We start from the raw sequence: 13589 nt of genomic DNA on the forward strand, positions 1-13589 counted from the left end.
GGAGTCCCCCGAACTGTTTGACCACAGTGTTGGGGGTGGGTGTATGTGACTAAATTATAAATTGCATTACTGTATAAAAAATGTTATCTTTGCGAAAATTGAGACTAAAGAAATTCAATATATTTCTTAACCACTGACCTGGAATGCAGTCAACAGAAACAGCATATGACAGCCAGGCATCCAACCAACGGCGGATCCAGGGGGGCAACAGGGAAATTGCCCCTTCCGAGACAATCATGTCACATTGGCTTTAAAAAAAAAAAATTCAGGGTAGTGTGTACTGCCCGTGCCCTCTGCAGTTTGCACCTAAAGCTACGTAGTGTGTGCTGCCTGTGTCCTCTGCAGTGTGCACCATAAAGCTGCATGGTGTGTGTACTGCCTTTGTCCTCTGTAGTTTGCACCTAAAGGTACTTGGTGTGTACTGCCCTTGTCCTCTGTAGTTTGCATCTCAAGCTACTTGGTGTGTACTGCCCGTGTCCTCTGCAATGTGCACCTAAAGCTACATAGTGTGTACTGCCTGTGTCCTCTGTAGTTTGCACCTAAAGCTACTTGGTGTGTACTGCCAATGTCCTCTGCAGTTTGCACCTAAAGTTACGTAGTGTGTGTACTGCCCATGTCCTCTGCAGTTTGCACCTAAAGCTACGTAGTATGTTTACTGCCCATGTCCTCTGCAGTTTGCACCTAAAGCTATGTAGTGTGTACTGCCTGTGTCCTCTGCAGTGTGCACCATAAAGCTACGTGGTGTGTGTACTCCCTTTGTCCTCTGTAGTTTGCACCTAAAGCTACTTGGTGTGTACTGCCCGTGTCCTCTGTAGTTTGCACCTAAAGCTACGTAGTGTCTGTACTGCCCGTGTCCTCTGCAGTTTGCACCTAAAGCTACGTAGTGTGTGTACTGCCCGTGTCTTCTGCAGTTTGCACCTAAAGCTATGTAGTGTGTACTGCCTGTGTCCTCTGCAGTGTGCACCATAAAGCTACGTGGTGTGTGTACTCCCTTTGTCCTCTGTAGTTTGCACCTAAAGCTACTTGGTGTGTACTGCCCGTGTCCTCTGTAGTTTGCACCTAAAGCTACGTAGTGTCTGTACTGCCCGTGTCCTCTGCAGTTTGCACCTAAAGCTACGTAGTGTGTGTACTGCCCGTGTCTTCTGCAGTTTGCACCTAAAGCTATGTAGTGTGTACTGCCTGTGTCCTCTGCAGTGTGCACCATAAAGCTACGTGGTGTGTGTACTCCCTTTGTCCTCTGTAGTTTGCACCTAAAGCTACTTGGTGTGTACTGCCCGTGTCCTCTGTAGTTTGCACCTAAAGCTACTTGGTGTGTACTGCCCGTGTCCTCTGCAGTTTGCACCTAAAGCTACGTAGTGTGTATACTGCCTTTGTCCTCTGCAGTTTGCACCTAAAGCTACTTGGTGTGTACTGCCTGTGTCATCTGCAGATTGCACCTAAAGCTACTTAGTGTGTACTGCTATTGTCCTTTGCAGTTTGCACCTAAAGCTACTTGGTGTGTACTGCCCGTGTCCTCTGCAGTTTGCACCTAAAGCTACGAGGTGTGTGTACTGCCTTTGTCCTCTGCAGGCCATTAGTATGTCTGGAAGGACAACAAGGAGAGGCAGAGAGTTCATGAGGGCAAGCAGGCTCTGCATCTAGAGGCAACAGTGCTGGTCGTGGACACGGTGCATCCTCATCAGCACGTGGCCGTTGGACACGCTCGTCCTTGTTTTCGGCAGCTGGCTGTGTTGAGCCGCAACATGCCGAAGACTTGGTAGAGTGGATGACCAAGCCGTCCTCATTCTCCTCATTCTCTCTCACCCAGGCTCAGGGTAATTTGTCTGGCAAAGCAGCTGCCAAGGCATCCTCTTCCCTCTGCTCAATGGCATCAGTCACTCCTTCACTAGCCCCACCATGTCCTCCTGAGGAGTCCCCCGAACTGTTTGACCACAGTGTTGGGGGTGGGTGTATGTGACTAAATTATAAATTGCATTACTGTATAAAAAATGTTATCTTTGCGAAAATTGAGACTAAAGAAATTCAATATATTTCTTAACCACTGACCTGGAATGCAGTCAACAGAAACAGCATATGACATCCAGGCATCCAACCAACGGCGGATCCAGGGGGGCAACAGGGAAATTGCCCCTTCCGAGACAATCATGTCACATTGGCTTTAAAAAAAAAAAAATTCAGGGTAGTGTGTACTGCCCGTGCCCTCTGCAGTTTGCACCTAAAGCTACGTAGTGTGTGCTGCCTGTGTCCTCTGCAGTGTGCACCATAAAGCTGCATGGTGTGTGTACTGCCTTTGTCCTCTGTAGTTTGCACCTAAAGGTACTTGGTGTGTACTGCCCTTGTCCTCTGTAGTTTGCATCTAAAGCTACTTGGTGTGTACTGCCCGTGTCCTCTGCAATGTGCACCTAAAGCTACATAGTGTGTACTGCCTGTGTCCTCTGTAGTTTGCACCTAAAGCTACTTGGTGTGTACTGCCCATGTCCTCTGCAGTTTGCACCTAAAGTTACGTAGTGTGTGTACTGCCCATGTCCTCTGCAGTTTGCACCTAAAGCTACGTAGTATGTTTACTGCCCATGTCCTCTGCAGTTTGCACCTAAAGCTATGTAGTGTGTACTGCCTGTGTCCTCTGCAGTGTGCACCATAAAGCTACGTGGTGTGTGTACTCCCTTTGTCCTCTGTAGTTTGCACCTAAAGCTACTTGGTGTGTACTGCCCGTGTCCTCTGTAGTTTGCACCTAAAGCTACGTAGTGTCTGTACTGCCCGTGTCCTCTGCAGTTTGCACCTAAAGCTACGTAGTGTGTGTACTGCCCGTGTCTTCTGCAGTTTGCACCTAAAGCTATGTAGTGTGTACTGCCTGTGTCCTCTGCAGTGTGCACCATAAAGCTACGTGGTGTGTGTACTCCCTTTGTCCTCTGTAGTTTGCACCTAAAGCTACTTGGTGTGTACTGCCCGTGTCCTCTGTAGTTTGCACCTAAAGCTACGTAGTGTCTGTACTGCCCGTGTCCTCTGCAGTTTGCACCTAAAGCTACGTAGTGTGTGTACTGCCCGTGTCTTCTGCAGTTTGCACCTAAAGCTACGAGGTGTGTGTACTGCCTTTGTCCTCTGCAGGCCATTAGTATGTCTGGAAGGACAACAAGGAGAGGCAGAGAGTTCACAAGGGCAAGCAGGCTCTGCATCTAGAGGCAACAGTGCTGGTCGTGGACACGGTGCATCCTCATCAGCACGTGGCCATTGGACACGCTCGTCCTTGTTTTCGGCAGCTGGCTGTGTTGAGCCGCAACATGCCGAAGACTTGGTAGAGTGGATGACCAAGCCATCCTCATTCTCCTCATTCTCTCTCACCCAGGCTCAGGGTACTTTGTCTGGCAAAGCAGCTGCCAAGGCATCCTCTTCCCTCTGCTCAATGGCATCAGTCACTCCTTCACTAGCCCCACCATGTCCTCCTGAGGAGTCCCCCGAACTGTTTGACCACAGTGTTGGGTACATGCTGCATGAGGATGCGCAGCGTTTTGAAGGGTCCGATGATGGTACACAGCTAGAGGAAGGCAGTAACGTGAGCCCAGAGAGAGGGGGTGCCCAAGAAGGACAGCAATCTGGCAGTCATGTTCTCCCAGCTGCAGCATACTGCCAGGTTTTTTACAGTGATGAGGAGGGAGGGGATGATGAGGTCACTGACTCTATGTGGGTGCCTGATAGGAGAGAGGAGGAGGAGGAGGCACAGGCACATCTCCAACGAGGCAGGATGCCCTGCAGGGGCCAGCTTAAGGGCAGCACACCGACTGCATCACAACGCAGAGCTACGCATGTGCAGGGCGCTGCTGTCTCAGCGTTATTCCAAAAGTTCTTTGGTGTGGGCCTTTTTTGAGACGAGTGCATCAGATCGCACCGCTGCTATTTGCAACATATGTCTCAAGCGTATCTCGCATGGCCAAAACATCACCCGTTTGGGCACCACATGCTTGACCAGACATATGTCAACCTGCCATGCAGTTTGTTGGCAAGCGTACCTCAAAGACCCACACCAAAGAACAAAGGAGACCTCGACTTGCCCCTCATCAGCTTGGATCTCCAACCCCACTATACCCTCAGTCCTCTCTGAAGCCTGCACTGATAGGACTGAAGGTGTAGAATTAGGTGTGTCACAGCCTAGTACATGCGGGCAATCTACTATCGGTACACCAGGCAAATTTCCCTGCCCCAGCTGCTGCAGCACCGAAAGAAGTTCTCTCCCAGCCATCCACATGCCCAGCGGTTGAATGCTAGCTTAGCTAAATTGCTAGCACTTCAACTGCTGCCTTTTCAGTTGGTAGATTCTGCCCCCTTCCGTGAGTTTGTGGAATGTGCGGTACCTCAGTGGCAAGTTCCCAAACGCCACTTTTTCTCACGGAAGGCGATTCCGGCTCTCTAAGGCCCCATACTCACGACCAAACATGTCTGCTGAAACTGGTCCGTGGGCCAGTTTCAGCAGACATGTTCGGTCGTGTGTGGGCGCGAGCGGGCTGAATTCCAGCAAACATTTGCCCGCCGGGCCTTTTCCCAGCAGACAAATATTCCTGGACTTGTTTTAAAACAGTCCGCTGGAATTCTGCCCGCTCGGACATGTACGGTCGTCAGTACAGACCTACCGTACATGTCCAGGCGCCCGCCGTCCCTCGCATGCGTCGAATGACTTCGACGCATGCGTGGAAGCATTTTAAAGGCGGGCCGCCCACGTCGCTGCGTCATTGTCGCGGCGACACCACGTCATCGACGCGGCGACACCGCGGACACGCCCCGCGTATTGTTTACGCGCGGACTTCTGTACGATGGTGTGTACAACCATCGTACAGAAGCCCTCTGGCAGACATGTATGGTGAAAACGGTCCGACGGACCGCTTTCACCATACATGTTTGTTCGTGTGTACCCGGCCTAAGGCTTGTGGAAGGCAATGTCCATGCCTCGCTGGACAGGGCGGTCAGTGGTAAGGTGCATATTACCGCTGACTCATGGTTCAGCAGGCATGGACAGGGACATTACCTATCTTTCACGGCGCATTGGGTGACTCTGCTGGCAGCTGGGAAGGACGCAGGACAAGGTACAGTAGTGTTGGAGGTTGTTCCGCCACCACGCCTCCAAAATGCTACTACTGGTTTTGACACACCTCTCTCCTCCACCCCCTTCTCTTCTTCTTCCTCTGTGGCCTCTTCCTGTGCTGATGTGTCCTCAGAACCAGCGGTGCTCCATAGGCGTTCAAGGGGCTACGCAAGTACGCAGGCAAAGAGATGCCATGCGGTGCTTGAGCTGGTGTACTTGGGGGACATGAGCCACACTGGGCCAGAGGTTCTGTCAGCTCAGAGGTGGTTGACGCCACGCCAGCTTAAGCCAGGAATGGTGGTTTGCGACAATGGCACCAACCTCCTCTCCGCCCTGCGACAGGGACAACTGACCCATGTGCCCTGTTTTTCTCATGTCCTTAATTTGGTGGTGTAGCGGTTCTTGGGCAGGTACCCGGGCTTACAGGATGTCCTGAAGCAGGCCAGGAAAGTCTGTGTGCATTTCCGACGGTCATATAATGCCAGTGCTCGACTGGCAGACCTCCAAAGGGAATACAACCTGCCCAAGAACCGCCTAATCTGTGACATGCCCACCAGGTGGAACTCTACGTTGGCCATGCTGCAGTGGCTGCACACGCAGCAGATGGCCATAAATGAGTATCTGTGCCAATATGGCAGCAGAACTGGGTCAGGGGAGCTTGTTTTTTTTCCCACGCCAGTGGGCCATGATCAGGGATGCATGCACTGTCCTGTCACCATTTGAGGAGGCCACAAGGATGTGAGCAGTGACAGTGCATGCACCAGTGAGACTGTCCCTCTTATTCACATGTTGGAGCACATGCTGCGTGGAATAATGGACAGGGCCCTTTAGACAGAACAGAGGGAGGAAGAGGAGGACTTCCTTACCTCTCAAGGCCCCCTTTATCCAGACAGTGTTCCTGCTTGCCCGCCTATCACACAGGAAGAGGAGGAGGAGAAGGATTGTGTCAGCATGGAGGTGGAGCCTAGCACTCAGCATCAGCAGCAGTCTTCAAGGGATCAATTACAGTCCCAAGGAACCCATGGACTTGTACGTGGCTTGGATGAGGTGGCTGCGGATCATGTTGTCCTCAGTGACCCAGAGGACTCTGCACCGAATGCCTCAGCAAACCTACGTTGTATGGCCTCCCAGATCCTGCAAAGCCTGCGGAAAGACCTTCGTATTCGTGCTATCACGGAGAGGGATCATTACTGGCTGGCAACTCTCCTTGATCCACGTTACAAGAATAAGGTTGCAGACCTTATCTTGCCGGCACAGAGGGAGCAGAAGATGAAACATCTTCGAGAGGCCTTGCGGAAAGGTCTGTGCAACGCGTTCCCAGAGACTGGGGGTTACAACATCCAGGTCCTGGACAACGTGTTGCTGAGGCTTCGGTCAGTCACAGAAGGAGCGGTGGAGAACGTGGCTGTATGACCGATGCGTTCAGACAATTTTTTAGTCTGCCGCCCCAAGGTATGACCGGTTCCAGCAACCATCGCCAGCGTCTGTTTTACATGGTGCGGGAATACCTAGGGGCAAGATCTAACTTGGACACCTTTCCCACCGAAAATCCTCTGGCTTACTGGGTCTTGAGGATGGATCACTGGCCAGAGCTTGCACAGTACGCAATTGAACTACTGGCTTGTCCTGCATCCAGCGTTCTTTCAGAACGCACATTCAGTGCTGCTGGAGGCTTTGTAACCGATCACCGACTCGGTCGATCGACTGACCTTCATAAAAATGAATTAGGCTTGGATCACCACCAGCTACCAAGCACCTGATGCTGATGTAACTGAATTTTTTTTTTTTAAATGTCAGATCCCTTCAAGACTGCCTATGCTGATGCTGAGTGACTATCCTGTTATGCTGAGTGACTATCCTTTTCCTCCTCAATGATCATGCTGATAGCTTGTAAGAACATTTTTGGTTCTGGGCATCACCACCAGTGGCTAAGGCCCAATTTTCTCCCCCTGTTTAACAGGGGCGTGTAATTACAATTTTTGATGCAATACTTTGCAGCGGGCTCATTCCTGCGCTCCAACTAGAGTATCTGTGAGGGGTTGCAGTGGTGTGGCACCAGCACCAGTGCCTAAGGCCCAATTTTTCTGCCCCTGTTTAACAGGGGCGTGTAATTACAATTTTTGATGCAATACTTTGCAGCGGGCTCATTCCTGCGCCCACCAAGAGTAACTGTGAGGGCTTACAGAGTTGTGGCACCAGCGCCAGCACCAAATGCCCAATTTTATTACCACTGTTCAACAATGGCATGTAATTACAATTCTTGATATAATAGTTCACACAGCAGGGTGTTCCAGCGCGCCCACAAAGACTAAATGTGAGGGCTTACAGTGTTGTGGCAACTAGACATGTGCAATTCGTTTAGTTTCTAATTTGTTTTTTAACGAAAATTCGGAAATTCGTTAATTTCGAATTTTCGTTTTAACTAATTTTTTATTTCCGAATTTTCGGACTTCCGAAAATTTCGAATTTCCGAATTTTCGTATTTCCGAATTTTTCAATTTCCGAATTTTAGGACTTCCGAAATTTCGAATTTCCGAATTTTTTTATTGCCGAATTTCGGAATTTTTAATTTCCAAATTTTTCGTTTTTCTTTTTTTAATTTAAAAAATCCCGAATTTTAGAAATTTGGAATTATTCATATTTTTTTTCTTAATTTTCTAATTTTTCATTTTCAATTTTCGAAATTTCGAATTTTCGATTTTTTCAATATCGTATTTCCGAATTTTTAAATTTCCGAATTTTCGCATTTCCGAATTTCGGAAATTAGGATTTTCGGAAATACGAACATTTTTAGTTTTTCTTTTAATTTTAGAAATTCCTAATTTTTGAAATTTCGAATTTTTCATTTTTTATTTTCGAATTTTTCAATTTTAGATTTTTTTTTTATTTTCAAATTTTTAATTTTCAATTTTTCAAATTTCGAATTTTTCAAATTTCGAATTTTTCAATTTTCGGATTTTCGAAATTTCGAAATGTCGAATTTTCAATTTTTTTACTTTTGAATTTTGAAATTTTCAATTTTTCGAATTTTTTATTTTTCGAATTTACGAATTTTTAATCTTCGAAATTTCTAATTTATGAATTTTCGAAATTCGTAATTTTCGCAATTTTCGAATTTTCAAAATTCCGAATTTTCTAATTTTCGAAATTTTTCATTTTCGAATTTTTCATTTTCGAATTTTCGAAATTTTTCATTTTCGAATTTTCGATTTTCGAAATTTCAAATTTTGGAATTTTTCATTTTCGAAAATGAAAAATTCGAAAATTCGAAAAATATTTTTTTTAAAAAAATTTGCAAATTAAAAAAATCTGAATTTTCAAATTTTCGAAATTGTGGAATTTTCGAAATTGTGGAATTTTCGATTTTTTTAATTTTCGAATTTTAGAAATTCCGAAATCTCGAATTTTCTAATTACATTTTTTTCGTACTTCAGAATTTTTTCATTTCCGAATTTTCCGAAATTTTCCGAAAATTTGTTTTTTTTCGTTTCATTCGTTTTTTTTTTCTCGGAAATTTCGTTTTTTCCGTTTTATTAGTTTTTTGCTTTTTTGGAAATCCGAAAATTCCGAATTTCCGAATTTTCGAATTCCGAATTTTCGAATTTCCTGAATTTACGAAAAAAGCAAAAAAACGAATAATACGGATTTTTTTTTTCGATTTTCCAGAATTTTCGAAAAAATAAAAAAAACAAATCAAACAAAAACGATTTTTTTTTTCGATTTTCCTGAATTTACGAATTTACGGAAAAAAAAAACGAAAATAACATAAACGAAAAAAACGTTTTTTTTTGGCAGTGCACATGTCTAGTGGCAACACCTAGGGCCCAAATTTCTGCAAAGTATATACGGCAGGCCCCTACCTTTAAGCAATTAACTTACAATGACTCCTACTTGCAAACGTAAGGAGACAACAGAAAGTGAGAGGAAATCTACCCCTAGGAAGGGAAATTCTCTTCTGTGAGGCCCCGTACACACGTCCGAGGAACTCGACGTGCCAAACACATCGAGTTCAGTGTTGAAGCCGCCGAGGATCTCGGCGAGCCAACTTTCCTCATTGAACAACGAGGAAATAGAGAACATGTTCTCTATTTGGCCCGACGAGTTCCTCGTCGGCTTTCTCGTGAAAAGTGTACACACGACCGAGTTTCTCGGCAGAATCCAGCTCTGATCGAGTTTCTGGCTGAATTCTGCCGAGAAACTCGGTCGTGTGTACGGGGCCTCAGAGGTGTCTCCTGTCCACTGATTCTTTATCACCAATCCTTGTTTCACTAAAAAACCCACATTTTCAAAACATCATTTGTCATTGGGACAGAAAGTGATTTGCAATCTTCTGAACAGATGCACACAGACAGCAAAACAAATGTTTACAGGGGTGATAACCCTTCTCTATTTTTTCAGAAAAGCTTAAAAATAGATTTATGGCTGGAGCTACACTTTAAAAAAAGTACCAGTTTTAAAATGATAAACTTCGAATTTTTTAATTTTCGAATTTTCGAATTTTTCATTTGTTTTTTCTTAATTTTCAAATTTTTCATTTTCAATTTTCGAATTTCGGAAATTAAGATTTTTCGGAAACTCGGAAATACGAAAAAAAATAGTTTTTCTTTTAATTTTAGAAAAATTCCTAATTTTCGAAATTTCGAATTTTTCAATTTTCGAATTTTCGAAATTTCAAATTTCGAAATGTCGAATTTTCAAATTTTTTTTACGGAGGTGGAGTGCTCTATGATTGTCCTTGATGCTCAGTATATTTATTGATAAGGTGAGAGTTCTGTGAGACCAGACACGCTTGTGATCAAGCCACTCATATCCAAGATCTGTGGACATTATAGTTTATTTCTTCTCCTCCTTTGCAGTTTATCTGCTTTATTCACATATGGACTTTATTTTTGTGCATTGACACGTTATTGAGTTAATTTTCATTGATTATTTTATTCACTTTTCCACAATTTTGACACTGCTAGCGTGTTTATAGATTTTGCGTGAGAATTCATTTTCATTTAACATAAGTTCATAGGTACAGTGATTTTGCACCATAGCGATTGTTTCTGAACAGAGGCGAGGGTAAGCTGTTTACCAATGCCTCAATATATTGAGTCTAGCTGCTAATGCCGCGTACACATGATCTGGCTTTTGCACAGCCAAACCACATCGGAATTCCAACGGAATTCTATCGGAGAAAAATAGAACATGTTCTATATGTAAACTCTGATGGAATTCATTGGAATTTCCGAAGAAAAAACTTGGATGGGGCTCCACGCGATCGGAATATCTAATGGAAAAAGTCCGTCTGACTTTTTCCATCGGAAATTCCGATCATGTGTACGTGGCATAAGAGAATAGTGATTGAGAGTCTGAGAGGTTGGGGCATATTTTCAATACCATTATTCAATAAAGCTAATTCTGGTTAATTAGCTTCTGATGCCAATTGGAAGATATATTTCTAATAGCACAACAGCTTATGGCAGAGCCACACTATATTAAAAATATTGCCAGTGAGTCCGCAGTCTCTCCAACATTTTGGAGAATTAGCTGGATTCCTCTTAGATAATCTATAGGGAGTAATGTACCATCTAAAAAATGTTTTTGACAATTCTCAAAGATTAATACAGGATTCAGCTTGAAACATGGCCCCAATGCTGAAAGCCATTATATTGTTGTGAAGGTGGAACTTATCTCAATTTCCCAGCTTAAAGCGGAATGCGCCGTAGGGAACCGGGCAGTGAAGCCGCAATGCTTCACTTCCTGGTTCCCTCACCAAGGATGGCGGTGGGGGCAACAGAGTGACGAGCGATTGCTCGTCTTCTGCTGCTGACGTCGCAGGACGGGTAAGTGTCCTAATACTAAAAGTCAACAGCTGCAGTATTTGTAGCTGCTGATTTTTAATATTTTTTGTACGGCGGAGCTCTGCTTTAAGACATGGGGGTGATGTAACCAAAGTACACTTATACTGAAGCAAGTTATTAAAAGAGAGATGCCTCATAAGTTTTTATTGTCTACCCTGAAAGCTTGTCTATGAAAAATTATGTTAGTGCAAATAAAAAGAGTATCATGGACAGTACTCAATTTTCTCTGTCACAATTGCACTAATATGGCTACAATCACCTCAAGTATTGTGTACTTTAAGACATTTTTCTTATTTTCTTACCTGTTGCTGCCTTTGTGTTTCAGATACTGGACGTCATTAAACAACCTGGTGGCTTCTTTGCTGAACTCTGTCCGCTCCATAGCATCCCTTCTCCTCCTTCTATTCCTCTTCATGATTATTTTTGCTCTTCTTGGGATGCAAATGTTTGGTGGAAAGTTTGACTTTGAAGACCTTGAAGTCAGAAGGAGCACCTTTGATACTTTTCCTCAAGCCCTTATTACTGTCTTTCAGGTACCATATAACAAACATCTGTTATTTGGTTTATAGTGGTTCTAAAGGTAGAAGTTGTTTTCTATGCATTAAGATTAAAAACCTTCTGTGTGCAGCAGCCCTCCTAATACTTACCTAAACCCCCTCTCTGTGGAAAGCCATTACAGAGGGTAGGTAAGTATAACATGTTTGTTATTTTTAAACAAAATTTTAAAGTAACACAGTGCCGTATCGCAAAAAATGGCCTGGTCATGAAGGGGGTAAAACCTTTGGGGGGCTGAAGAGGTTAAGGAATGTGTTCAATTAAGACATGAGATAACAGCTTAAAGCGGGGGTTCCGCGGTCTGGACGTTTTTTTTTTTTTTCTTAATTTAACTCTTGCTATGTTATTAAAATTGTACTCACATCTTTCATGTTTCTACTGCCCCGCATTCACCCTCGGCATGAAATCTGTCTTTATAAAAAGTTCTTCTTGCCGTTTCCATTTTGCTTGTGGGCAGCGTGAAGCTCACAAGCAAATGCTTCCGGGAATTTGATCCGCCATGGGTCACGTGATGAGTAAAATCCCACGATATTTTGTGAATCTGCCTTATGACTTGTCTCCTGGGAAGCGTGACGCTGTGCTCCCAGGAGACACTGGGGCGCTTGGAAATTAAATGACACGCCCACTCCTGCGGGAGTGATACCCGGAAGTGCCTGTATTGTCTTCTGAATGAAGGTATTTTAATCATTTAAAAAATTTACGATAGCGGACTTTACATTTACTTATTATGCCGGTATTAATAAGCTGCAGTTTCTATTGAGGGTGAACCTTCACTTTAAGCACATTGTGCTTATCTATTGCTGTGACTTACAGTAGATGAGGATCAGATCACATTGTATGACAAATTACTGCAGAAATCCAGTTAATTCCAAGGGGTTTGCATTCTTTTTTTTGCCACTGTAGATTGCTATGGGTTACTGTAACGGAAAGTCCCACACTCCGATTGAGTGCTTTCTTCATATACCGCTTCCTATCAGTCTGGATATAGATATCAGATATTCCAGCTGCCCTCAACACACAACGAGACGAGACTTGTTTGTGTGCTAAACATGGAGTGTAACCAGAACATAAATTAACATGAGCTAATTAACTAATCATTTACCCAGAAGAGGTGACTCCGAGATATGACCTGTCAGAGTAGACGTCCCGTCTCCTCTCACCTGCTGTACAATACACATTATCATAGTGTAAACACAGGGCATCTTCACACAATAGCAGGGTCAATTAGCACAGAGAACAGAGATATGGCTGGAGGCGATGGCATGAGCATCTAACAATATGAATGAGTATGAGTATGAGTCACTCTTACAATTAACCCGTTGAGTTCAGAATCAACAAACAGTAAATAGTTCTGGAATATATTGTGGATAATAATTACATAATACTCACATCTCAGGTAGTCCAAAATATAATTTCTCAGTCATCCTATGCCCCTAGTGGACATAGGATGATTTTAGACATAAGATGGTTCGGGGATGTCCCGGGTGAGTCTGTCACAGTTACTTTACAGCAAATAAAGCACTGCTTTACAGATGTGATGAACGCAATAGGAGGCTAATCGCGGCAGTCTGTGTCTAGGGCTGAACTGAGGTTCTTGCATCTAATCAAAGGCAGGGTTACACGGATGACAGATAATTGCTGGATGCTGTGGGTTACAGCACTGTGTTAAGACTTGGTTGCTGTAGGATACATCACAGTAGCAGGGCTCAAAATTTGAAGTCACGAGCCACTAGCCAGGCCTTGAAGTTACTCGCCACCAGTTGCCCCACCCAACCCCTCCCCTGCCCCGCCCCTAAGTCTGCCCCTAAACACACCCTCATAAACGATCTCATGAAATTACATTTTTAAATGTTTTATGCAGAATGAAGTTACAAAAATAAATATTAACAACAATATTACATTACACAGCCCTTGTACCTCTGGACCCCTTTACATTACACAGCACTCTGGACCCCTTTACATTAAACTGCATCCTGCACCTCTGGACCCCTTTACATTACACAGCCCTTGTACCTCTGGACCCCTTTACATTACACAGCCCTTGTACCTCTGGACCCCTTTACATTACACAGCTCTTGTACCTTTGGACCCCTTTACATTACACAGCCCTTGTACCT

General features: G+C 44.4%; 1 protein-coding gene across 2 annotated transcripts in view; it reads left to right on the plus strand.

The window, feature by feature from the left end:
• The window catches only part of CACNA1S (calcium voltage-gated channel subunit alpha1 S), a 214629-nt gene that overhangs the window by 83032 nt on the left and 118008 nt on the right, over positions 1-13589 (plus strand). For both annotated transcript variants that reach the window (XM_040337734.1, XM_040337735.1), the window contains exon 13: positions 11243-11450. In XM_040337734.1, coding sequence (XP_040193668.1) covers positions 11243-11450 — 208 coding nt within the window. The remainder of the gene's footprint in view (positions 1-11242; positions 11451-13589) is intronic.

Source organism: Rana temporaria, chromosome 2 (genome assembly GCF_905171775.1).
Source record: "Rana temporaria chromosome 2, aRanTem1.1, whole genome shotgun sequence".
Taxonomy (NCBI): domain Eukaryota; kingdom Metazoa; phylum Chordata; class Amphibia; order Anura; family Ranidae; genus Rana; species Rana temporaria.